This window comes from Rhinopithecus bieti, unplaced genomic scaffold (assembly GCF_001698545.2).
Source record: "Rhinopithecus bieti isolate Rb0 unplaced genomic scaffold, ASM169854v2 scaffold_10015, whole genome shotgun sequence".
In the NCBI taxonomy this organism is placed as follows: Eukaryota; Metazoa; Chordata; class Mammalia; order Primates; family Cercopithecidae; genus Rhinopithecus; species Rhinopithecus bieti.
In genome coordinates this window covers 113,440-136,137 of record NW_016806417.1, presented here as the reverse complement: position 1 = coordinate 136,137, position 22,698 = coordinate 113,440, and the positions used below count along the sequence as shown (strand labels likewise).

Sequence of the window (22,698 nt, the reverse complement as noted above, 5' to 3'; positions counted from 1 at the left end):
CCGCCTCCAGGGTTCACGCCATCCTCCTGCCTCAGCCTCCCAAGTGGCTGGGACCACAGTCCGCCTCCAGGGTTCACGCCATCCTCCTGCCTCAGCCTCCCAAGTGGCTGGGACCACAGGCGCCCGCCACTGCGCGCGGCTAATTTTTTGTATTTTTAGTAGAGACGGGGTTTCACCGTGGTCTCGATCTCGTGACCTCATGATCCGCCCACCTCGACCTCCCAAAGTGCTGGGATTACAGGCGTGAGCCACCGCGCCTGGCCAATAGGCACATTCTTTAAAAGAAAGTGTTTAGTGTGAAACATCGTACATACACAGAAAAGTGCTTCCCTTCCCAATATATAGATCACAAATGTGTATAATCACCTCACAAGTCTAGAAATATTAATAGAATATTGACAGCACCCCAGAAGCCACTGTTGTGTCCTTTCCTACTCTTCTTTTTCCTCAACGCTAACCACCCTCTCCACTTGTAACACCATAGATGATTCTAGCTGTTTCTTCACTTTATAGAAATATAATCATGTGTTATGCGTACTTTTGTGTTTGGCTTCTTTTGTTCAGCATTGTGCTTATGGAATTCATCTATGCCGTTGCGTATTCCTGTGGTTTAATTTCTTCTCATAACTAGGTAGTGTTCCCTTTGGTGATACCCCACTATTTATTTATTTGTTCAACTGTTGACAGGCATTCAGTTGTTTCATCATGGGCTATTACAAATAATGCTATCATGAGCATTTTTTAGATGTCTCTTGGTGCACATATGCAAATCGTTTTGTTGGAGATATACTTAAGAGTGGAAGTGATGGATTCTAGGGAATACCTATCTTCGCTTTTAGTAGATGATATCAAATTGTTTTCCAAAACAGTGGAACCAATTAACTTTATCACTGGTGTTCTTCATGCCCCTTGCCAACACTGGGCATCATCCATCCTTTTAATTACAGTAATTTTGGTGGGGTATGTAGTGTCATCTCATTGTTTTACTTTACATTTTTTGATTTGTTGATGAGGCTGGACACTTTTTTATAGGTCTGGTGGGCTGTCCTCTTTTTGTGAAGTACATGCTCAAAGTCTTTTCCTGTTTTTCTATTGGATTGTCTTTTTTTTATTTGTTGAAGTTCTTTTATATTATTGAAAAAAGCCCTTTAAGACTTACATGTGCTGAAATTCTTTTCCCTCTCTGTCGCTTGCCTTTTCAGTATCTTAATGGTGTCTTTTTTACACCATAATTGAAATGTGGTCAACTATGTTAGTCTTTCCCTTTGTGGTTAGTACTTTTAAATGCCATTTAAGACATTTTACTAATTTGATGTCCTGAAGATATTTTCTATATTACCTTCTAGATCAGTGTTGTCTAATAAAAATACTGAGCTGCAGACATAATTTAAAATTTATAGTATCCACATTAAGAGAGCAAAATAATCAGATAAAACTAATTTTAATATTGTGTTATTTAACTCATTCCAAATTATTATTTCAAAGTTTCAATATAAAATTGAGATATTTCACGTGGTTTTTTCCTACTAAATAATTAAACTCTAGTGCAAATTTTACTTAATAGCATATCTCGAATTTTCAGTATCCATACATGGGCAGAGCAGTTCTAGAAGATTTATTGTTTTTATCCTTTCACATTATATCTTATGTTTCACCTGAAAATGATTTTTTGAATGAATTGTGAGGTAGAAATCATTAGTTACTCATTTAAGCATCCAGTTGACCTAAGATCACTTTATGGAATATAAAGACAGTCCTATCTCCACTGTTCTGTCATGCTACTTTGGTATTAAGGTGTCCACATGTGTGTGAGTCTGTTTCTGTATTGTGTCATTTGTCTATTTTTCTATGCTTGCACCAGTACTATACTATCTTATTATAATTTTTGTAATAAGTTTTGATACCTGGTAAGGAAGAATTTCTTCTTAGGAGAGTCTTGGCTACTCTTGACTCTTTACATTTCCATATAAATTATAATCAGCTTGCCAGGTTCTGCAAAAATATCTTTTGGAGTTTTGATTGAGATTGTATTGAATCTAAGGATCAGTTTGAGGAGAGCACTTCTTTTTATATTATCTGTTCATCAGATGCTCTCATCTGGGTAGGATCTGGACGTGCTGTGCCTTCCAGACTCTGCTACCTTTCCCTTTGTGGCATAGAAGCAGCTAACTGAGAGGGAGGCTCAACCCTCAGCTTTGATGAGAGCACTGGAGGGCCCCTCCCTCTTTTTGCAGGAGACTTTCCTTAAGGGCAGAAAGTCCCTGGCAAGATTCTGGAATTCTAGGATGAAGAAAAATTAAGTCTGGGAGGAACCAGACCCAAAAAAATACAATAAAAAACAAAACTCAGTTCTCTGTATCTATATAGCAGGGGCCTTGTACCCTGTGTGTGAGTTCTCAGGGATCACCTGTTCTTGCATTGACTTGAACCTAGGGCACATCAACACTACTTACCCTCCTTGAGAACAGATTAATGCTTTTTACTCCTCACTCTCCTCTTTCTCTGTCACTAGTCCTATAGTTTACTTTGTGGTTTCAGACCAAGTTCCATGGAGAAACCAGTTCCAAAGGTAGAGGCTTGTGTATCCTGGCTGACTAGACAGGAGAGAAAAGGAACAGACTGTGTTGGCCAGGCTGGTGGCTCACGCCTGTAATCCCAGCACTTTGGGAGGCTGAGGCGGGCGATCACTTGAGGTCAGGAGTTTGAGACCAGCCTGGCCAACATAGTGAAACCTCATGTCTACTAAAAATACAGAAAATTAGCCAGGCGTGGTGGTGGGCGCCTGTAATCCCAGCTTCTTGGGAGGCTGAAGTGGGAGAATCACTTGAACCGAGAGGTGGAGGTTGCAGTGAACCAAGATTGCACCACTGTACTCCAGCCTGGGCAACAGAATAAGACTGTGTCTCAAAAAGAAAAAAAGATTGTCTAGAAAAAGGTAATCTCAAGAATCTGAAGAGGGTTAACAAAATGAGGATTAAGGCAAAATAGAGTTAGTAATAAGATAACCAGGAATCTGGTCGTGGAAAAGGGGTCCTTGTAACTTACTGAGGCTGAACGTTGGTTTACCATCTTGCATTTTCTACGTCCATCAAATCAGGCTTCTGGGAATCCACAGTCCTGACAATTCTGAACTGCCCCAGTAGGAGGGAAGCCATCTCTGCAGGGTGAGATTTGTGAGCCGTCAGGTCTGGTTGTGGGAGTCCACAGTCCTGGCACTTGTGAACTGCCCCAGTATGAGGGAAGCCATCTCTCCAGGGTGAGATTCGTGAGCCATCAGGTCTCGTTGGGAGAATCCACAATCCTGGCAGTTCTAAACTGCGCCAGTATGAGGGAAACCATCTCGCCAGGGTGAGATTTGTGAGCCATCAGGTCTGGTTGTGGAAGACCACAGTCCTGGCAGCTCTGAACTGCCCCAGTAGGAGGGAAGCCATCTCTCTAGCATAAGATGCAGGGGGGTACTAGGGTGTGGGGACTAGAGTACAGGGGACTAGCAAGAGGGGCTATGAGGAGGGCAAGGGGGACAGATAGGGGGAAACTTGGAAAGGGATGCCTGACGAGTAGAGCGGCGGCATACAGACGCTCAGGAATTAACAGAGGAAGAGCTGGGCAGGGAGTTCTGGGGGGTAGAGTGCTGGGAAGGGGCAACATTAGTCAGCTGGGGGAAATGGGTAGGCTGGAAAATTGAACAATTTGGACGGCCCTGGAGAGGAGGCTGAGGGCAGGAAGTTTGAGGAGTAAGGGGAGGAAGGAGGGCTGGAACACCAGAGCCGGAAGGAACAGAAAGAAATGGAGGCCAGAGTTGAGGCCGAGAAATTGGAGGTAGCTTTCTGGTCATTTTTCCAAATGAGTGCTGTAGTAACTCACTTGTCCAAACGAGTCAGAATGAATAACTGAGATGTGCTGAGACGAACTCCAGCATTTATCTCCTCAGGGCATTCCATCACGGAATGCCTATTATGAAACGTACATTTATTTTCTTGGGCCATTTCTTGACGGAATGCCTATTATGAAACATACATGCTCCCTTTTGTTCTATTGAGGAGGCCCCACCAATCAGGGAAATGGTCCCAGTTTCTCAGTTCAAAAGTGGTCATGGGAAGTAGCAAAGAAAATAAATCGGTCTGTAATTATTGGTCCTTGTTCTTGGGATACCACGTAGTTTTGCCCCTCCACAGGCAAAAATTGATCAAGGAGCTAACAGAGGCGGGGGCTTGGGGCCTAGGAGAGCAGTTCTGAAGCAAGAATTGGGAAAATGGGAAGTCAGTATCCTAGTCTCTTTCCCTTACTACCTTATTGAAAGCCCTTTCACATCATTTACCTCACTGTGTGAATGCAGATGATTAGAGATGTTACGTTCATTTTACCGATGAGGACACTAAAGACCAGAAAGTGAATGCCAGTAGGCACAAAGCAGGTGGGACTAGAACTTGGCCAAATAGAGGGCTGGTGGGAGGGAGCACAAGATGGCACAAAGTGCTTACCAGCATCTTTGCCTCCTCCTATGTCTCTGGACAGGATCTTGTAGGAGGAGCTTAAGAGTAGAACTGTACTTTTCGTAGTTTACCTCTTAGTTCTTGTGTTCCCCGGTTTGATTCCTTTCTGTTCACTGGAACCAGAAACATAAGGCCAAAGCTGGTACACTCTCTGCCCTTTGAAACCGTGCCCCAAAGAGCCGAAGACAGCAATAACAGAAATCTTCGAGCTTGCAGGATGGAAGATAAGAAAAGAAACAACTTGCTAAAATAAAACTCCCTCCCCTTCTAAGAGAATGAAATTGGCTAAAATTGGTTAAAAAGAATATGGCCAATGAGTATATGCAGAATGAACTTGCTTATATCACAACCCAAATTTCTACCACGTGTTTCATACTAACTCCCCCCGTTTCATACTAACTCCCCCTGAATTTGCTTATGGGATCCATGAGGAGACACGAAGAGATAGTTGTGCATGTCTGAGGGACTTTCCAGATGTTCCCTTGCCTTCTTCCAATCACTTGCTAATCCCAGAATCAGCCCCCTAACCTTTTCTGATAAAAGTACTGCCTTAAAATTAGCATAGGGAGACAGATTTGAGCTGGACTCCTCTCTCTTTGTTGAGTAACGTGCAATGAAAAGCTTTTCTTTTCTCAAAAACCTGGTGTCATAGTATTGGCTTTGTAAACCAAAAATAAAATTCAAAGGCACCCCTGCAACCATCCCAATGGATTCCCTCCTCTGCCAGGGCACCCTGAAATTTAACCTGAAAAGACTGGTTCAGGCCAGGAAGCCAGGTGGGGGTTGGACTTGCTTCATTATACCCTTCCAGCATTACTATCTACACAGACCTTACATATGATAAGAAACATTTACAGTCTATTCTCTTTAAAGCCTGATACTTGGAGCCTTCGTCTGCATGATAAAACCTAGGTCTCCACAACCCCTTGTCTTTACCCAGACATTCTTTTCTATAGATGAAAACTCAACCAGTTGCCAATCAGAATATGTTTAAGTGTACCTAGGACTTGGGAGCCTCCCCCTTTGAGTTGTCCCACCCTTCCAGATCAAACCAATGTAAATCTTAATGTATTGATTGATGTATTGAAGGGGGCCTGCCCCTCCACACCTGTGGGTATTTCTCACAAGGTGGAGACGAAAGACTGAGAAAAGAAATACGACGTGGAGACAAAGTATAGAGGAAGTGTAGCAGGATGAGCCGCAGACAAAACCTCTCAGACACCAAGTTGCAGAACGAAGGGCTTTATTCAGCTGGGAGCGTCAGCAAGCTACTGCCTTAAAATCCGAGCTCCCCAAGTGCACAATTTCTGTCCTTTTTAAGGGCTCACAACACTAAAGGTTTCATAGGAAAGGGTTGTGATTGGGCAATCTAGGGGATACGTGACAGGGGTTTCATGCACTGATAGTCAGAAACAGAACAGGGCAGGGAGTTTCACAGTGTTCTTCTATACAATATCTGGAATCTATGAATAACATCGGTTTCCAAGTAATGAGTTGATTTTTAACTACTGGGTTTAGGCCAGGCAGACCTAGGCCTGGTTTTGGGCCTGGCGCCAGGCTGCCTGTCTTTGGTTTTACTTCCTTGTTTTTTTCTTAAAACAGGTACTGAGTATAAAACAATGTGAGAGGGTCTTTTTCTTTCCTCATTTCCCCCCTTTGAGACTTTCACTCATTTTATTAGTTGGAGTTCTCACTCTTATTTTGCTACTTATGTGTTTTGTGCAATAGATTGATAGCGATTCATATAGTACACTTGTGCTGAAGCATTTTGGTGAACTAAGGTAGCAATGAAGTTTTTTTTTTTTTATCATTTGAAGAAGTACAGGTAGCAAACAAGGGAGCAGTAAGTAGGTTCTTATTACTATTATAATTTTTATTGTAAGAGTTTTAAATCCTCCTAGTGCTGGGAACTAATTTTTAAACATGGCTTCAGGATCGAATTCGTGCTGCACTTGTACGGGCTATATGTGTCAGTTTTGTCATATTTTTAACTATGTCTTTAACTGCTTGCCTTTGTATCTATGTGTAGACAGTAATTAGTAAGGTTAAATTTCTTATAGACCTCTCAGCTGCTAGCTAGTAGTCGAGAGCCAATCTATTTTGATAGATAACATTTCTTATCTGAGTCTCTTGCGGGGCAAGAACGGTCAAGGCTTGACCGGTTTTATTAGTAATAATTTCTAAAGCAACTTGTAACCATATGATTCGGTTGAGCATGTAGATGGGGGTCTGATATCTTTATGAGCCATCTTGTGCCCAAGTGGCAGGTCCGTAGTATTGTATGATTCTTTCTGGGGGCCATTCATCATCTTTCTAATCACCTGTGGCTATGCTTCGTTTTTCGCGGGAAGCATAAACTGGGAAGCCTAGAAGTTCACCTGTTTTTATGGGCAGTAAGAAGAAAGATGGCTTAATGGTGCCAATTACCCAGCTACCTGTCCACTGATCAGGCAGCTTAGCATAAGCTCTGCATCTACATATCCAATATAACTTGGGTAGGGGCTGTCCTGTCCCGGTGGAATTCTGAGTAGGCCTAAACAGTCTGCAACTTAGGAAATTTACTGAATGGATTTCTTTCTGTGTAATTGGAACTCGACCATGTAATTGTTTTTGCGGTACCATTATACAGCTTTTGCCTAAGACAACTAAGCTGCCCTACAGGATGAGTGAACCTTTTCCCTTCTTTAGCTATGCAATACTGTCTAATAATTGAGGCTTTTAGAACCTAAAAATTGTCAGGGTGGTTCTTTTGGGCCGGGAATTCATCAGGAACTGGGTCTGTAGGAACTAATTCTTGGGCTTCCTATGGCCATTGATCTCCTGTTATGGTTCCTCCACAAACATAACAAGAAGTGACTTTTAGAGACTGGGCTACATGTTCAGCTAAATGCAAAAACAAATTTTTAGTTTTTCCTGGAATCTCAGGTACTGGCACCTTTAGTTCATCATAGAAAGTCTGAAATACTGGTTCTGGAGAGCGTCTCTGAACCTCTCCTTTTATAAGATGCTTACGCTAGGATCTAGTCCTTTTCCGTCAATGCTTAATGTTACGTATTTTATTCTATTTTGGGTCTGAGGGGTTGTGATTACTAATTCTAAAGGGTTGCAGCTCCTACTCGTGCAGGAGGGGCCAACTTTTCCTTTTTGGGGCCAAACAGGATCTTTTTTATCTTTCTACGTAGCCTAAATGACACAAGACTAGTACTGACACATCTCACATGAATATGATTCTTGACAGATATACTTATGTTTTGCTGTGTAACTTTTTTCCTAATCTAGAGAACTGCATCCTATCCTATGCTGCTTACGATTAATAGCGGCACAGGCATCAAATTTTAAGGTTACATTTTTGGGGACCTCTCTTCTGTTCTAGCTATTACTTTACTTGTGTCCTTTAAGAAAGGACCAGTCCTTAGTCTTACTTCAAAGACTGTAATCATGGAAGGTTCAGAGGGCTGGTCACTTCCTGGATTACATACTTTGTACTGGGGGTCATTATACAAACAGGTTCCTTTTGGAGTTCTTAGGCATTCATAATAGCTGTAAAATAAAAAGATTGTCTTAACTTGTCCTACCTCAGTGACCTGATGTATACACTGAAGGCAGTCCTCTGTGTGGGAAGAAGAAGTAGAAGCTTTTACCACAGAGGTCCATGTTATAAGGAAAATAAGTCCCACGACGATTTTCCTTATGCTTAGGCTATGCGTAGACCAGTCAGCTTCCGGGTGTGACTGGAGCAGGGCTTGTCGTTTTCCTCAGGGTCACTTTGCAGGGATTGTCCAGGCTTGGTTTGGCCTCCTAGGTCTCAGCGGCTGCAGGCTTCATGCAACTGTGGTGAATCCAGGCTGGGATTCCTTCTACCTTTACAGCTGTGGGAGTGGTCAGGATAATGGTCTGGGGTCCTTTCCACTGTGGCCGCATTGGAGCCACGTTCCAGTCCTTGATACACACATAGTCACCTGGAGAAAAAGGGTGAACTGGGGAGAATAAGCTGACTGGGCACCTCTCATTTACCTAAGTTGAGATAGTCTGGGTAATTTTCCTCAAGGCCTGGAGTTGCCACTGTAATTTAATCTTACCTAACTCTTGGGGAGTACCCAGAAGTCCTTGCAGTATAGGAGGAGGCCTATGATACAGAATTTCATAGGGGGAGTATCCTGTTTTCTTAGAGGGGTACACCTAATTTTAAACAATACTATAGGAAGGGCTTGTATCCATTTTAATCTTGCCTCTTGACATACTTTCTTTTAACTATTTTTGACAGTTTGATTCATTCACTCTACCTTTCCGGAACTCTGAGGTCAATAAGCGGCATGTAACGTCTATGAGATTCTTAATACCTTTGCCTTCTTCTGTGCCAAGTCAGCCACAAATGCCGGCCTATTATCTGAGCCGATTCGTAGAGGCAGTCTAAACCTAGGGATGCGATCTCGAAGAAGCACACAGGTTGCTTCACAAACTTTTTCAGTTTGTGTTGGATAAGCCTCCACTTACCTAGAGTAAGTACACACTGGAACCAGTAAATACTTGTTACCTCTGCATTTAGGCATCTCTGTGAAGTCCACTTGAAGATCTTCAAAAGGAGCCGCTCTGTAGGCTTGTATGCCCGGAGGCACAGAGGGGCCTTGCTTTGCATTGTGCTGTCCACAGGTAACTCTACTGTTGTAGCAAGAGCTGGCAAGTGTGAGATGTAGAAATACCGGCCTAACAGCTTTTCAAGTGATTCTTAACCTAAATGGGTAGTTTCATGTACAGCCAGCACGACTGCGGCTCCTAACAGCTGCAGCATAGCTATTCTTCTATCTGGTAACTTTATCCATCCTTCCTTTATTGTTTGCCCTCCTTCTGTCTGAAGAAAATCTTTTTCCTCTTTAGAATAAGTTGGCACCAGATCAAGCATTTGAGGGAGTAGTGGGGCTGTGACTGATCCCCGGTAAGAAGTAGATGCTGCTTTTCGTACCTCTGTGTCTGCTGGGGAGTTTCCTTGGCTTACCAAGGTGGAAACTCGCTGGTGTCTCTTGCAATGCATGACTGCCCCCTTTTGTGGTTTTCACGATGCTTCTAATAATTGTAGAATTTCTTGTCGATATTTTATCTTTTCCCCTAGAATTTAACAGGCCTTTTTCTTTATACAATGCTCCATGTACTTGAAGGGTTAGAAAGGCATATCGAGAATCAGTGTAGATGTTTACAGTCTTACCTTCACTGAGTTTCAGAGCCTTCACTGAGTTAGAGCAATGAGTTCTGCTTTTTGGGCCGAAGTGCCCTGGAGCAATGGCTTAGCTTCAACAACATCGTCTAAGGTTACTACCGCATATCCTGCGCACCTTTCTCCTTGCGAGTTGATGAAGCTGCTTCCGTCCATGTATAACTCCTAATCTACCGATGCCTATGTCTGGTCTCGAATATCTGGTCTTCTAGAATAGACAGAGTCTAACACCTACCTCTACACAGTTATGTTTTTTTTTTTTTTTGAGACGGAGTCTCACTCTGTCACCCAGGCTGGAGTGCAGTGGCCAGATCTCAGCTCACTGCAAGCTCCGCCTCCCGGGTTCACGCCATTCTCCTGCCTCAGCCTCCCGAGTAGCTGGGACTACAGGCGCCGCCACCTCGCCCGGCTAGTTTTTTGTATTTTAGTAGAGACGGGGTTTCACCGTGTTAGCCAGGATGGTCTCGATCCCCTGACCTCGTGATCCGCCCGTCTCGGCCTCCCAAAGTGCTGGGGATTACAGGCTTGAGCTACCGCACCTGGCCCACAGTTATGTTTAACAGGGCTGTCAGATACTGGGAGCAAGGTGGCAGGATTTAAAGTGTTGCAAACTTCAGTGGTTATGAGGGGATTTTCACAGAGCAAGCTTTGGTATCTAGTTAGTCTAGCATTCATTAGCTAATGGTGTCCTTTGGTATTTATTAAAATTACCATAGCATGGGGGGACTTTATGTTCAGGTTTTGCCCAAGGGTTAGCTTATCTGCTTCTTGTGCTAACAGGACCGTTGCTGCCAGGGCCCTTGGACATGGGGGCCAGCCTTTGGAAACCCCGTCTAGTTGTTTTGAGAAACAGGCCACTGGCCTTGGCCAGGGCCCTACAGTCTGGGTTAAAACTCCAACTGCCATTTTTTCTCTTTTTGACACAGAGTGCAAAGAGTTTTGTCAGGTCAGTTAGCTCAGGGCTGGGGCCGACAGGAGTTTTTCTTTTTAACTCATGAAAAGCTCGTTGCTGTTGGTTGTAATAGATGTGGTTTATCTAATCTACATTTTTATTGACTGTCATCTACCAAAATACTGACGTAAATCCTGTAACTATTTGATTTCAGACTTTAAATTGATCTGGTATTCCTTGCAGGGCTCCAATTGCATCTAAATAGATGTGAGAGTTGAAAGACTTATAAGGGGCTTCTCTCGCTTTACGATGTCTTATTATTATCATTATTTTTCTCTGGTTGATGAAATGCCAGGGTGAAAGGGATAGCCAATTGGACTGAAGTGCAGGTGCCACTCTAGTTATTCATAGAGTGCCCAGTAAAGGTCCACGACAATACTACCACACATCCGCTCAGGGATGAACAAGGGCTGACTGATTGATAAGCTCTGAAAATTCTCTGACTGCATCGTTTCAGGTCTTCAAGGAATGCTAAGTTTCCTCCCTGCCGTGAGAGACACGAAGTGAACTTAGTGTTGGGAGACAGAAGCTGGATGGCCTTTGGGGGCTGACCCGCAGGGACTTCGGGATATAGCAGGGAGAGCTTGGCATGACTTTACTCCAGGCTATAGAATCCTGGAAAAGAGCTACCATACAGCCTATGCTTGGTCGAGGACCACCTTAGTGGAAGGGGGACAATCAGGGCCTCTGGCCTGCCATGTGCACAAGCACAACAATTGCTTTTATTTAACCTCCAGATGGAATATTTGATCCATTTCAACCAGGCACTTGCATCTTGGTATGTTGTCTTAATTGCCAAAGTTTGTTTTAAGTCTTTAACTTCTATGATCCTGTAGTAAAATGAATGTTTCCTTTAGCACCTATTTTATTAGTTTTAGATCAAAGAAAGTTAAACACCATTTTATGTTTAATAATGCTTCTGGTATGATTTTTATACCAGATAAGCTAAATTTTACCTTTATATTAGTGTGTTATTAATATTTAACTTAATTTTAATAAAACCTTGTAGACATATTTATCCAATTTTTTATGTTTGACCATAAGGTAAGATTTTATAGACTCCTTTTAACCTTTCATAATTTTGTTAAAGAGCGGGTTGATGCTTTAAGAAAACCTGTTGCATTTTACTTTAATGTCCAGTTCACAGAAAAACTGGATGGTACCTTTTAAACTTTAGCTAATATGTTTATACACAGAATTTTCTTTACAATTAACGTTTTAAAACTTGCTTAAACTTTCAAAACGTTTTTTTCCTTCCACTGTAAGGTGAAATCCCATCTTATGCACCTCCTTATAATCTTTTTTTTTTTTTTTTTTTTTTTTTGTGCGGAGCTCTCACTCTGCTGCGCCCAGCGCTGGCAGTGCAGCTGACTGCCGCATCTCAGCTCACTGCAAGCTCCGCCTCCCAGGTTTACCGCCATTTCTCCTGCCTTAGCCTCCGGGAGCTAGCTGGGGACTACATGCGCCTGCCACCTCGCCCTAGTAGTTTTTTGTATTTTTTAGTAGAGACAGAGTTCACTGCTGTTAGCCAGCGATGGTCTCGATCTCCTGACTCGGGTTGAACCTGCCCGCTCTCCGCCTCCCAATCCTTGTAATCTTTTACCGAAGGCTGTGCTTTTACTTTTTTTATACACTTGCCCCACATAAACTGTTTCTTCAGTAGTACTCAGGAGGCGCTTGCTTACTTTAATTATACAACATTTTTTGCATAAAAATTTTTTTTTAACAGTTTTTTTCATTTCATGACTTCGCAGGACAATTTTTCGACTTGTCTCAACTTTCTGACTTATTACAAACATTTTGTTTCTTTAACGACAACCAGTTAATTTATTCAAGACAATAATTTACCACATAACATTCTTTTTAATGTAAATTTCTGCCTCTTCCCTTTTTCCCTCTTGAATTTTTTTTTCAACATTATTCCTAGTGGGCCGTGGGCTGTATTTGCCCTTGCCCTGACCTGTGCCTTCTTCGAGACAAAAACACTACACTCACACCCACACACACACCAGAAACAAAACAAACAAAAAAAACAGGTAAAAAAGGGCACACACACACTTTTGCAGTTTACACCAAACCAAAATCAAAACTAAAATCAGGAGGATCCAGAAATCCAGCCAGTTCAAAACCAAAACCAAAGTATCCAAGCCCAATCCAAGTCAAGTCAAAAACAAAAACCAAAGTGCAATACAGGCACGCCGGTTTGGGTGATCAGGGGCCACGCTTCCACTCAAATGCGAGCTAGCGCAAGTTTCCCAAGACCAGTCCCCGGAAGTGCCCAATAAAGGCATGGCCATGAGTGATCAGGCTACACTTCCACTCAATGGAGTAGGCAAGTTCCCAAGACCAGTCCTGGTCAAGCCAATTCAAACAAAGTCAAAACTAAAACCAATACCAAAGTGCCAATACAGGCACGCCGTGGGTGATCAGGCTACACTTCCACTCAAATGGAGTAGGCAAGTTCCCAAGACCAGTCCTGTCAAGCAATTCAAACAAAGTCAAAACTAAAACCAATACCAAAGTGCCAATAAAGGCATGCCATGGATGATCAGGCCACGCTTCCACTCAAATGGAGTGGGCAAGTTCCAAAGACTAGTCTTACCAAGTTTCAGATGTCCAGACTCCAAGTGCCAGTTCCATCCCAGTGTTCAGGCACTGTGTTAATCCTCAGCGGGGGCCTGCTACGCGCTGCTCTGGTGAGGCGTTCCACTGGGGCAGTTGCGTACCCAGGGGCGCTCTTTGGATTGAGTCACTCAGGCTGGCTGGAGTCCCCCACAGGGATGCTCCACAGGGCAGGCCTAAGCCGCCTAAGGGGCTGCCTCGGCCGTCTGTCAGTTACCTGGGTTCCCCGTCAAGGAACCAAGAAATGTAGCAGGACTAGCCACAGACAAAACCTCTCAGACACCAAGTTGTTGAACGAAGGGCTTTATTCAGCTGGGAGCATCGGCAAGCTACTGCCTTAAAATCCGAGCTCCCCAAGTGCACAATTTCTGTCCCTTTTAAGGGCTCACAACACTAAAGATTTCATAGGAAAGGGTCGTGATTGATTGGGCAATCTAGGGGATATATGACAGGGGTTTCATGCACTGATAGTCAGAAACAGAACAGGGCAGGGAGTTTCACAATGTTCTTTTATACAATATCTGGAATCTATGAATAACATGGGTTTCTAAGTTATGAGTTGATTTTTAACTACTGGGTTTAGACCAGGCAGACCCAGGCCTGGTTTTGGGCCTGGCGCCAGGCTGCCTGTCTTTGGTTTTACTTCCTTGTTTTTTTCTTAAAACAGGTACTGAGTACAAAACAATGTGAGAGGGTCTTTTTCTTTCCTCAAGGGGACCGGTGCTCAGAAAGTTAGGACCTGCACCGGTGCTGGTCTCTGAGTTCCCTCAGTATTTATTGATTACCATCTTTACTATCTTGGCGAGGGGAATGTGGCATAACTATAGGCTGATGGTGGGGAGAGAGGGTCAGCGGAAAAACATGTGAGCAAAGGAATCTGTGTCATAAATAAGGAAAATTGTTGTGCCCGGATGTGCACGTAGGCTAGATTTATGTTTAACTTTACATGAACATCTCAGTGCAGTAAAGAGTAACAGAGCAGTATTGCCACCATGATGTCTCGCCTCCAGCCATAAGGTGGTTTTCCCCTATCTCAGAAATGAATGTATGCTTGGTTTTACACCAAGTCATTCCATTCCCAGAGATGTGCAGGAGACAAATGCGTTCCTTTTATCTCAGCTGCATAGAGGTCTTCCTCTTTCACTAATCCTCCTCAGCACTGACCCTTTACGGGTGCCGGGCTGTGGGGCTGTAAGGTCTTTCCCTTCCCACGAGGCCATATCTTAGGCTGTCTCTGGGGGGAAACCTGGACAATACCCAGGCTTTCTTGGACAGCGGTACCTACAGCCTTCCCCAGTGCATTGTGTCTCTGGTTAATAGAGAATGGAGAATGGCGATGACTTTCACAAAGCATACTGCCTGCAATCACATTTTTAACAAAGCATAGCCTGCACAGCCCTAAATTCCTTAAGCCTTGAGTCAATACAGCACATGTCTTTGTGAGCACAGGGTTGGGACAAGAGTTACAGATTAACAGCATCTCAAAGCAGAACAATTTTTCTTAGTGCAAATCAGAATGGAGTTTCTTATGTCTTCCTTTTTCTACGTAGACACAGTAGCAATCTGATCTCTCTTTCTTTTCCCCACAATGTATTATGTCTCCTTAAAATGTATAAAAGCAAGCTGGAGCCCAACCACCTTGGGCATGTGTCCTCAGGACCTTCTAAGGCTGTGTCACAGGTGCATCCTTAACCTTGGCAAAATAAACTTTCTAAATTGATTCAGACTTGTCTCAGATACTTTTTGGTTTACAAATTGGTGACCAATGGAAGAGACTGAGTATAGGTGGCCTCAATCTTTGACGAATCTATTGATATTTAGTACCAGCTTTTAGCAATCTTTATGGTCGAAACCAATAGGACAATTGGCTGAGGCCTGGGAGCCCTCCTCCCTCTAGAGAATCCCTGATCTCCCCAAATTTGGTTGAGATCCAAAGTGTATTTTGCTGTGCAACTCCTTTTCTAGAGTTTTACTTGCTTCCAACAAGGAAAACAAGTTTTCCTGCTTCCGTGACGATAGAAGGCAGGTAACTCCTTTCTGGAGTTAGAGCTCACTTCCAACAGAGAAGGCAAGATTGAGTTTTCCTGCTTCTAGAATGGTAGAGAGCACTATTCTGCCTGAGACCCATTCCTAAGTAAGTAGCTGAATTGGGGTTTCATCTTGGTTAAAGTTATGATCCAGCTGGTCGTAATTTCTCCTTACTGTTAACAGTGCTCAGTAATCATATTGTTGGGGTTTTTGTTGTTGTTCTGGTCTTTCTCACATCAGATTTGACCAATTCTGCCTGACTTAGTAAGTCTGAAATTCCAAATTGTAGGGAACAGGGCCTCTCTGAATTAGCTAAAATTCCTTGCTGCTGCAAAAGAAAAAAAAATCCATTTCTGATTGCTTCCTGTCTTTAAAAAAAAATTGTTCTTTCATTTACTTTTCTTCTACCTGATTCCTCCTTCCCCCCTTTGCCATATTCAGTACCAAGAAAAATCTAGAGATGATTCAAACCCCTTAAAGAACGCAGAACAAAGGCACCACTCACCCCATTTGGGGGTGTTCTGTTTTCTTTGTGGAGTTTCAAGAGTCATGGGCAGATTCTTCTCAGGTGTAAAGTTCTGCTTTCCTGTATTATATTACCTCACCTCTGGCTTTTGTGGGTAGCAGAGATTACCTTGTACTGTGAGAGGATTTGCCCTTGGTGTGTGTAATGGTGGACAAGAGCTACAAAGTTAAATCTGACTGAGGACAGTTTACAGGAAGCAGTCTTCACTGTTTTGTTTTTTCCACCTAGGAAGTTGTTTAGGATCCTAATTCTAATTCAGAGGTGCATTCTACAGTGTCATCTCCATTGCCTTGTCTCTCAAAATTAATCTTGATTGGCTTCTCTGGGCATTTGTGTGAGGAAATGAAATTATCCTTTTCATAGATAAATGAGATGATGAGTTTCCTCAGCTCCCTAAAGGGCATTTTGCTTCTCCCAGCTGAAAGGCTCCCCTGGATTACTAGGGACTTAAGTGGGAGTGTCTGGTGGGTTGAGCCCCAGCAACGTGTAGCAGCCTTACAGGGAACCCTCAACAAAATTAGTTTTAAAAGGCTTGTCCAAGAAATGAATATAGGAGCTGGACATTCCATGCTTTGAGCCCTCCTGGAGGTGCTAGACCTCTGGAGACAAAAATGGCTCAGTGGATAACACGCTATGGAGTCCTGCCAATAGCCCACACACTTCAACCCATTCCACTAAACCCTAGGCTTTTTTAAAAAAAAGGTAGGAAACAATTTAAGAATGAGGAAAAACAAGGAGAATGACCCCCTTTCAGGCACTCTGTTGGTTTTATGGCACCTCTGCTTGCAAGTGTTTGTGTAAAATGGTCTTTATGGTCTTTTTGTGCACAATTACATCAAGGAAATTTCAGAACCCAAAGGTTAACCTGCAACTGTAAGGTTCCTAAGTTATCTCTTTCTTTTCTGCCTGCTTTAAGTCTGCTGTTACTTTTCTACTGAGGTAAAATCCACTGTTTGCATTCAACCATTTCTTTTTGTTATTGTTTTTGCAAACCAGTGAGTTTGTATTAATATCTCCTGGCTGGAGTTCTGAAGTAAAAGCTATAGAATCTTTGTGTGAGTGTATATGTGTGTGTTTATGTGTACATATGCATATTTTGTTATGTGTTTTGGCCACAGGGACCAAATGTGGCTTAAACTTACAGAGTACTCATAAATAAGCCCAAATGCTTTTCAAGTTCACGTGACGGTAAAATCTTTTTTCTTTTTTCTTTTTTTTTCTTTTGAGACAGAGTCTCACTCTGTCCCCCAGGATAGAGTGCAGTGGTGTGATCTCAGCTCAGTGCAACCTCTGCCGCCCGAGTTCAAGCAGTTCTCCTTCCTAGTAGCTGGGATTACAGGTGCCTGCCACCATGCCTGGCTAATTTTTGTAGTTTTAGTAGGGACGGGGTTTCACCATCTTGGCCAGGCTGGTCTTGAACTCCTGACCTCGTGATCCACCCACCTTGGCCTCCCAAAGTGCTGGGATTATAGGCATGAGCCACCACACCCGGCCAACAGTAAAATCTTTAATCTAGCTTTAAAATTACTGGTAACGTAATACTAGAAATGTCCTAAGAATTGTCAGCATACATTTTTGTTTACATTTATTGATCAAGAGATTTCATACTTATCCCTGCTATATACTATAAGATGTCAAAATTTGGCATAAGCATTATTAAACTATAAACCCAGCCCAAAACAGAATGATCTTTGCTTGTGTTCTTGGCATTTTTTTGAAACAGAGTCTTGTTCTGTCACCTTGACTGGAGTGCAGTGGTGCGATCTTGGCTCACTGCAACCTCTACCACCCAGGTTCAAGCGATTCTCTGCCTCAGCCTCTTGAGTAGCTGGGACTACAGGCATGTGCCACCATGCCCGACTTTTTGTATTTTTAGTAGAGGCAGAGTTTCGCCATGTTGGCCAGGCTGGTCTCAAACTCCTGGCATCAAGTGATCCGACCAACTCGACTCCCAAAGTGCTGGGATTTACACGTGTAAGCCACCACACCTGGCTGTGCTGTGTAATTTTTAATAATGAAGACATTAATATTAGTTTAGTGAAAATAACCAAATCTTGAATTATGTGGTAAAATAACCATATATTTAATCTTAAGTTTCTTACTTAGGTAAACACCTGAAATTCACAGACTGTAAAATGGTTGACAGGGAAATAACTTTAAATGATGACTATTTGCAGTTTTCATAAATAATCTAGGTAAACGATTAAAATAAAATAATTAGTTAAATGTAATGGAATAAATACTTATAGACAAACTTGTCATAACTTAAAATGTAAAATTAAATACATATTTCATTAAATGTTTGGATATTTTCCAATTAAAAAATTATATTGTAGGAAAACATTGTTTCTGAAAAAAAAGGTATGCTCTTATTAAAAGGTAATTTTTGTCTAATTCAAAGCTTTAAAGGTTATGTGTAAAAAAAGAGGAACCAGGAAATAAGAAAGAAGTTACATAATCGAAGAGGTATTTTTGGTAAGAAAGCTCAAAGTAAAATATGTGAGAAAGAATCTTTTATGGTGAATTTTTTTCCTAAAATAAAATGACAGGGTTGTTTAAGAAAGAAGGATATGTAGGACAAACTAGAAAGTCCGAGCATGTCGTGAATGGTCTAAGTCATAATACGGTTGGTAAAAAGGGAATTTATAAGAATGTTATGTGATTAATTGACTATAATGAAAGGAAATTATAATAGTTTTTCTAAAAAATTGGACTTGAGTATTAAAAATACACTCAAGAATTTGTTAAAACAAGATATGGCCGGGCACAGGGCAAGCCTTGAATCCCAGCACTTTTGGCGAGGCCGAGGATGGCACGGATCACGACGGTCAGGAGATCGAGACCTATTCCTGGGTTAACATGGGGTGCAAACCCCCGTCTCTACTAAAAGTACAAAAAAAACTACGTAGCCGGTGAGGTGGCGGGTGGCCTGCTGAGTCCCAGCCTACTGTCAGGAGGCTGAGGCAGGGAATGGCGTAAACCGGGTAGACGGACTGTTGCAGCTGAGGCTGAGATCTGGCCAGGCTGCACCCCGAAAAAGCAAGAAAGTGCCACTCCAGCCTGGGCCTTACAGGAGCGCGAGACGTCCATCTCAAAAAAAAAAAAAAAAAAAAACAAGATATTAGAAAATTGATTAACTCTTAGTGGAAGAAGTTTTAATTTTAAAATTCAATGATCTGTTTCTTTTGAAACTATTCAAATGTCTCAGAAGCTGAATTATCAGTATTTGTGGAGCTTTACACAGTATAGAAGAAAATTTTGAAAAGCAAATGAAAATCTTTTGGATCTGCTTTTGTCTGCATGTCTGTTATATCTATGATTATATGTGCCATGTGGAAGTGATATTTCGCTATTAAACTGTGTGAAAGAGTTCTAATTTGACTTAAAGAAATGTAAGGACTTGGCCGGGCGTGGTTCACGCCTGTAATCCCAGCACTTTGGGAGGCCAAGATGGGCGGAGCACAAGGTAAAGAGTTCGAGACCAGCCTGGCCAACATGGTGAAACCCCATCTCTACTAAAAATACAAAAAATTACCTGGGCGTGGTGGCAGGTGCCTGTGCTACTCAGGAGCCTGAGGCAGGAGAATCGCTTGAACCCAGGAGGTGGAGGTTGCAGTGAGCTGAGACTGCGCCACTGCACTCCAGATTGGGTGACAGAATGAGACTCTGTCTCAAAAAAGAAAACGTAAGGGCTTTCAGACTGATAGAAGCTAGCTTAGATGCCTTTTAATTCACATGACTTTGGCGGTCTTTGGTAAGATTAATTTGGTAAACTTAATCTAAAAATTCCCTGCGGTAGTTTAAAATCTTTTAAAAACTATATTATGCTAAATGGTGATTTGTCTATTAGTACTTCTATGTTTCTTAGCTGTTACTCTTTTTTTTTTTTTTTTGAGACGGAGTCTCGCTCTGTCGTCCAGGCTGGAGTGCAGTGGAGCGATCTCGGCTCCCTGCAAGCTCCGGCTCCCAGGTTCAAGAGATTCTCCTAAAAAAAAAAAAAAAAAGAGATTCTCCTTCCTCAGCCTCCTGAGTACCTGGGAGTAAAAGTGGGATATTCTCCCACTGAATATGCCTATAACCCACGTCATGGTAAATTTTCGGCTGAGAGGGGCACCTTTTACATGGGTACCCCCCTACAGAATCATATGACTGTGTGAGAAGCTTTATCAAATTTGCTGTCCCTCATGGGTTTACAGATGGTTAATAAAACATTGGGGTAATTGGGCTGCATCCCCACCCAAATCTCAACTTGAATTGTATCTCCCAGAATTCACACCTGTTGTGGGAGGGATCCAGGAGGAGGTAACTGAATCATGGGGTCCAGTCTTTCCCATGCTATTCTCATGATAGTGAATAAGTCTCATGAGATCTGACGGGTTTATCAGGGATTTCCGCTTTTGCTCCTTCCTCATTTTCTCTTGCCGCCACCATGTAATAATTGCCTTTAGCCTCCCATCATGATTCTGAGGCCTCCCCAGCCATATGGAACTGTTAGTCCAATTAAAACTCCTTTCCTTCCCAGTCTTGGGTATGTCTTTATCAGCAGCACGAAAACAGACTAATACAGTAAACTGGTACTGGTAGAGTGGGGCACTGCTGAAAATATACTTGAAAATGTAGAAGCAACTTTGGAACTGGGTAACAGGCAGAGGTTGGAACAGTTTGGAGGACTCAGAAGAAGACAGGAAAATGTGGGACAGTTTGGAACTTCCTAGAGAATGGCTTTGCCCAAAATACTGATAACGATATGGACAATAAGGTCCAGGCTGAGGTGGTCTTAGATGGAGATGAGGAACTTGTTGGGAACTGGAGTAATGGTGACTTTTGCTATGTTTTAGAAGAGACTGGTGGCATTTTTTCCCCTGCCCTAGAGATTTGTGGAGCTTTACACTTAAGAAAGATGATTTAGGGTATCTGGTGGAAGAAATTTCCAAGCAGCAAAGCTTTCAAGAGGTGATTTGGGTACTGTTAAAGACATTTAGTTTTATAAGGGAAGCAGAGCATAAAAGTTTGGAAAATTTGCAGCCTGATTATGCGATAGAAAAGAAAAACCCATTTTCTGGGGAGAAATTCAAGCCGGCTGCAGAAATTTGCATAAGTAGCAAGGAGCCTAATGTTAGTCCCCAAGACCATGGGGAAGATGTCTCCAGGCCATGCCAGAGACCTTCACCGCAGCCCCTCCCATCACAAGCCCTGAAGCCCAGGAGGAAAAAGTGGTTTTGTGGGCCTGACCCAGGGTCCCCACGCTGTGTGCAGTCTAGGGATGTGGCGCCCTGTGTCCCAGCCTGCTGCTTCAGCTGTGGCTGAAAGGGGCCAATGTACAGCTCAGGTTGTGGCCTCAGAGGGTGGAAGTCCCAAGCTTTGGCAGCTTCCACATGGTGTTGAGCCTGCAGGTGCACAGAAGTCAAAGAATTGAGGTTTGGGAACCTTCACCTAGATTTCAGAAGATGTATGGAAATGTCTGGATGCCCAGGCAAAAGTTTGCTACAGGGGCCGGGCCCTCAGAGAGAACCTCTGCTAGGGCAGCGTGGAAGGGAAATGTGGGGTTGGAGCCCCCACACAGAGTCCCTATTGGGCACTGCCTGGTAGAGTTGTGAGAAGAGGGCCACCATCTTCTAGACCCCAGAATGGTAGATCCACTGACAGCTTGCACCATGCGCATGGAAAAGCCGCAGATACTTAACGCCTGCCCATGAAAGCAGCTGGGAGGGAGGCTGTTCCCTGCAAAGCCACAGGGGTGGAGCTGCCCAAGACCATGGAAACTCACCTCTTGCATCAGTATCTCTGGATTTGAGACCTGGAGTCAAAGGAGATCATTTTGGAGCTTTAAAATTTGACTGCCCCACTGAATTCTGGACTTGCATGGGACCCATAACCCCATTGTTTGGGCCAATTTCTCCCATTTGGAATGGCTGTATTTACCCAATAACTGCACCCCCATTTGGAATGGCTATATATTACCCAATACCTGCACCCCCATTGTATCTAGGAAGCAACTAGCTTGCTTTTGATTTTACAGGCCCATAGGCAGAAGAGACTTGCCTTGTCTCAGATGAGACTTTGGACTGTGGACTTCTAGGTTAATGCTGAAATGAGTTAAGACTTTGGGGGACTGCTGGGAAGGCATGATTGTTTTTGAAACGGAAAGACATGAGATTTGGAGGGTGCAGGGGCGGAATGATATGGTTTGGCTGTGTCCCCACCCAAATCTCAACTCAAATTGTATCTCCCAGAATTCACATGTGTTGTGGGAGAGACCCAGGGGAAAGTAATTGAATCATGGCAGCCTGTCTTTTCTATGCTATTCTCGTGATAGTGAAGAAGTCTCAAGAGCTCTGATGGGCTTCTCAGAGGTTTCTGCTTTTGTTTCTTCCTCATTTACTCTTGCCACTGCCATGTAGTAAGTGCCTTTTGCCTCCCGCCATAATTCTGAGGCCTCCCCAGCCATGTGGAACTATAAGTCCAATTAAACCTTTTTTTCTTCCCAGCCTTGGGTATGAATCAGCAGCATGAAAATGGACTTGAATACAGAAGCCTTATCAAATTTGCTGTCCCTCATGGGTCTACAGATGGTTAATAAAACATTGGGGTAATTAACCAAAAGGAAAAGGAAAGCAAAAAGGCAGCCAAAGGACTAGCCCCAGAAGGATGATAGAAATTTTGGGATGGTTATTCACCATTTGCCCCAGATTGGAAGATTAAGGGGAAAAAAAATCAGAAGGCAAGGGTTATGAGAAAGCTGACATTGCCTGGGGCAATGCTGAGGCCAATTAAGATGAAAATTGATAAAAATGAACAAAAGAGTCTTAGTCCCTTGGCTCGACTCCCTGCTGGGAACCCAAACCTTTTTTTTTTTTTTTTTTTTTTT

General features: G+C 43.0%; 2 protein-coding genes across 4 annotated transcripts in view; one reads left to right on the top strand and one right to left on the bottom strand.

Moving 5' to 3' along the window:
• Window positions 1-3,384, bottom strand: part of LSM5 (LSM5 homolog, U6 small nuclear RNA and mRNA degradation associated) — a 28,263-nt gene extending 24,879 nt beyond the window's left edge. The window contains exon 1 of the mRNA XM_017876408.1: window positions 3,046-3,384. Coding sequence (XP_017731897.1) covers window positions 3,046-3,076 — 31 coding nt within the window. The 5' untranslated portion in view covers window positions 3,077-3,384. The remainder of the gene's footprint in view (window positions 1-3,045) is intronic.
• The window catches only part of AVL9 (AVL9 cell migration associated), a 110,258-nt gene that overhangs the window by 14,635 nt on the left and 72,925 nt on the right, over window positions 1-22,698 (top strand). The gene's annotated exons all lie outside the window — the stretch shown is intronic.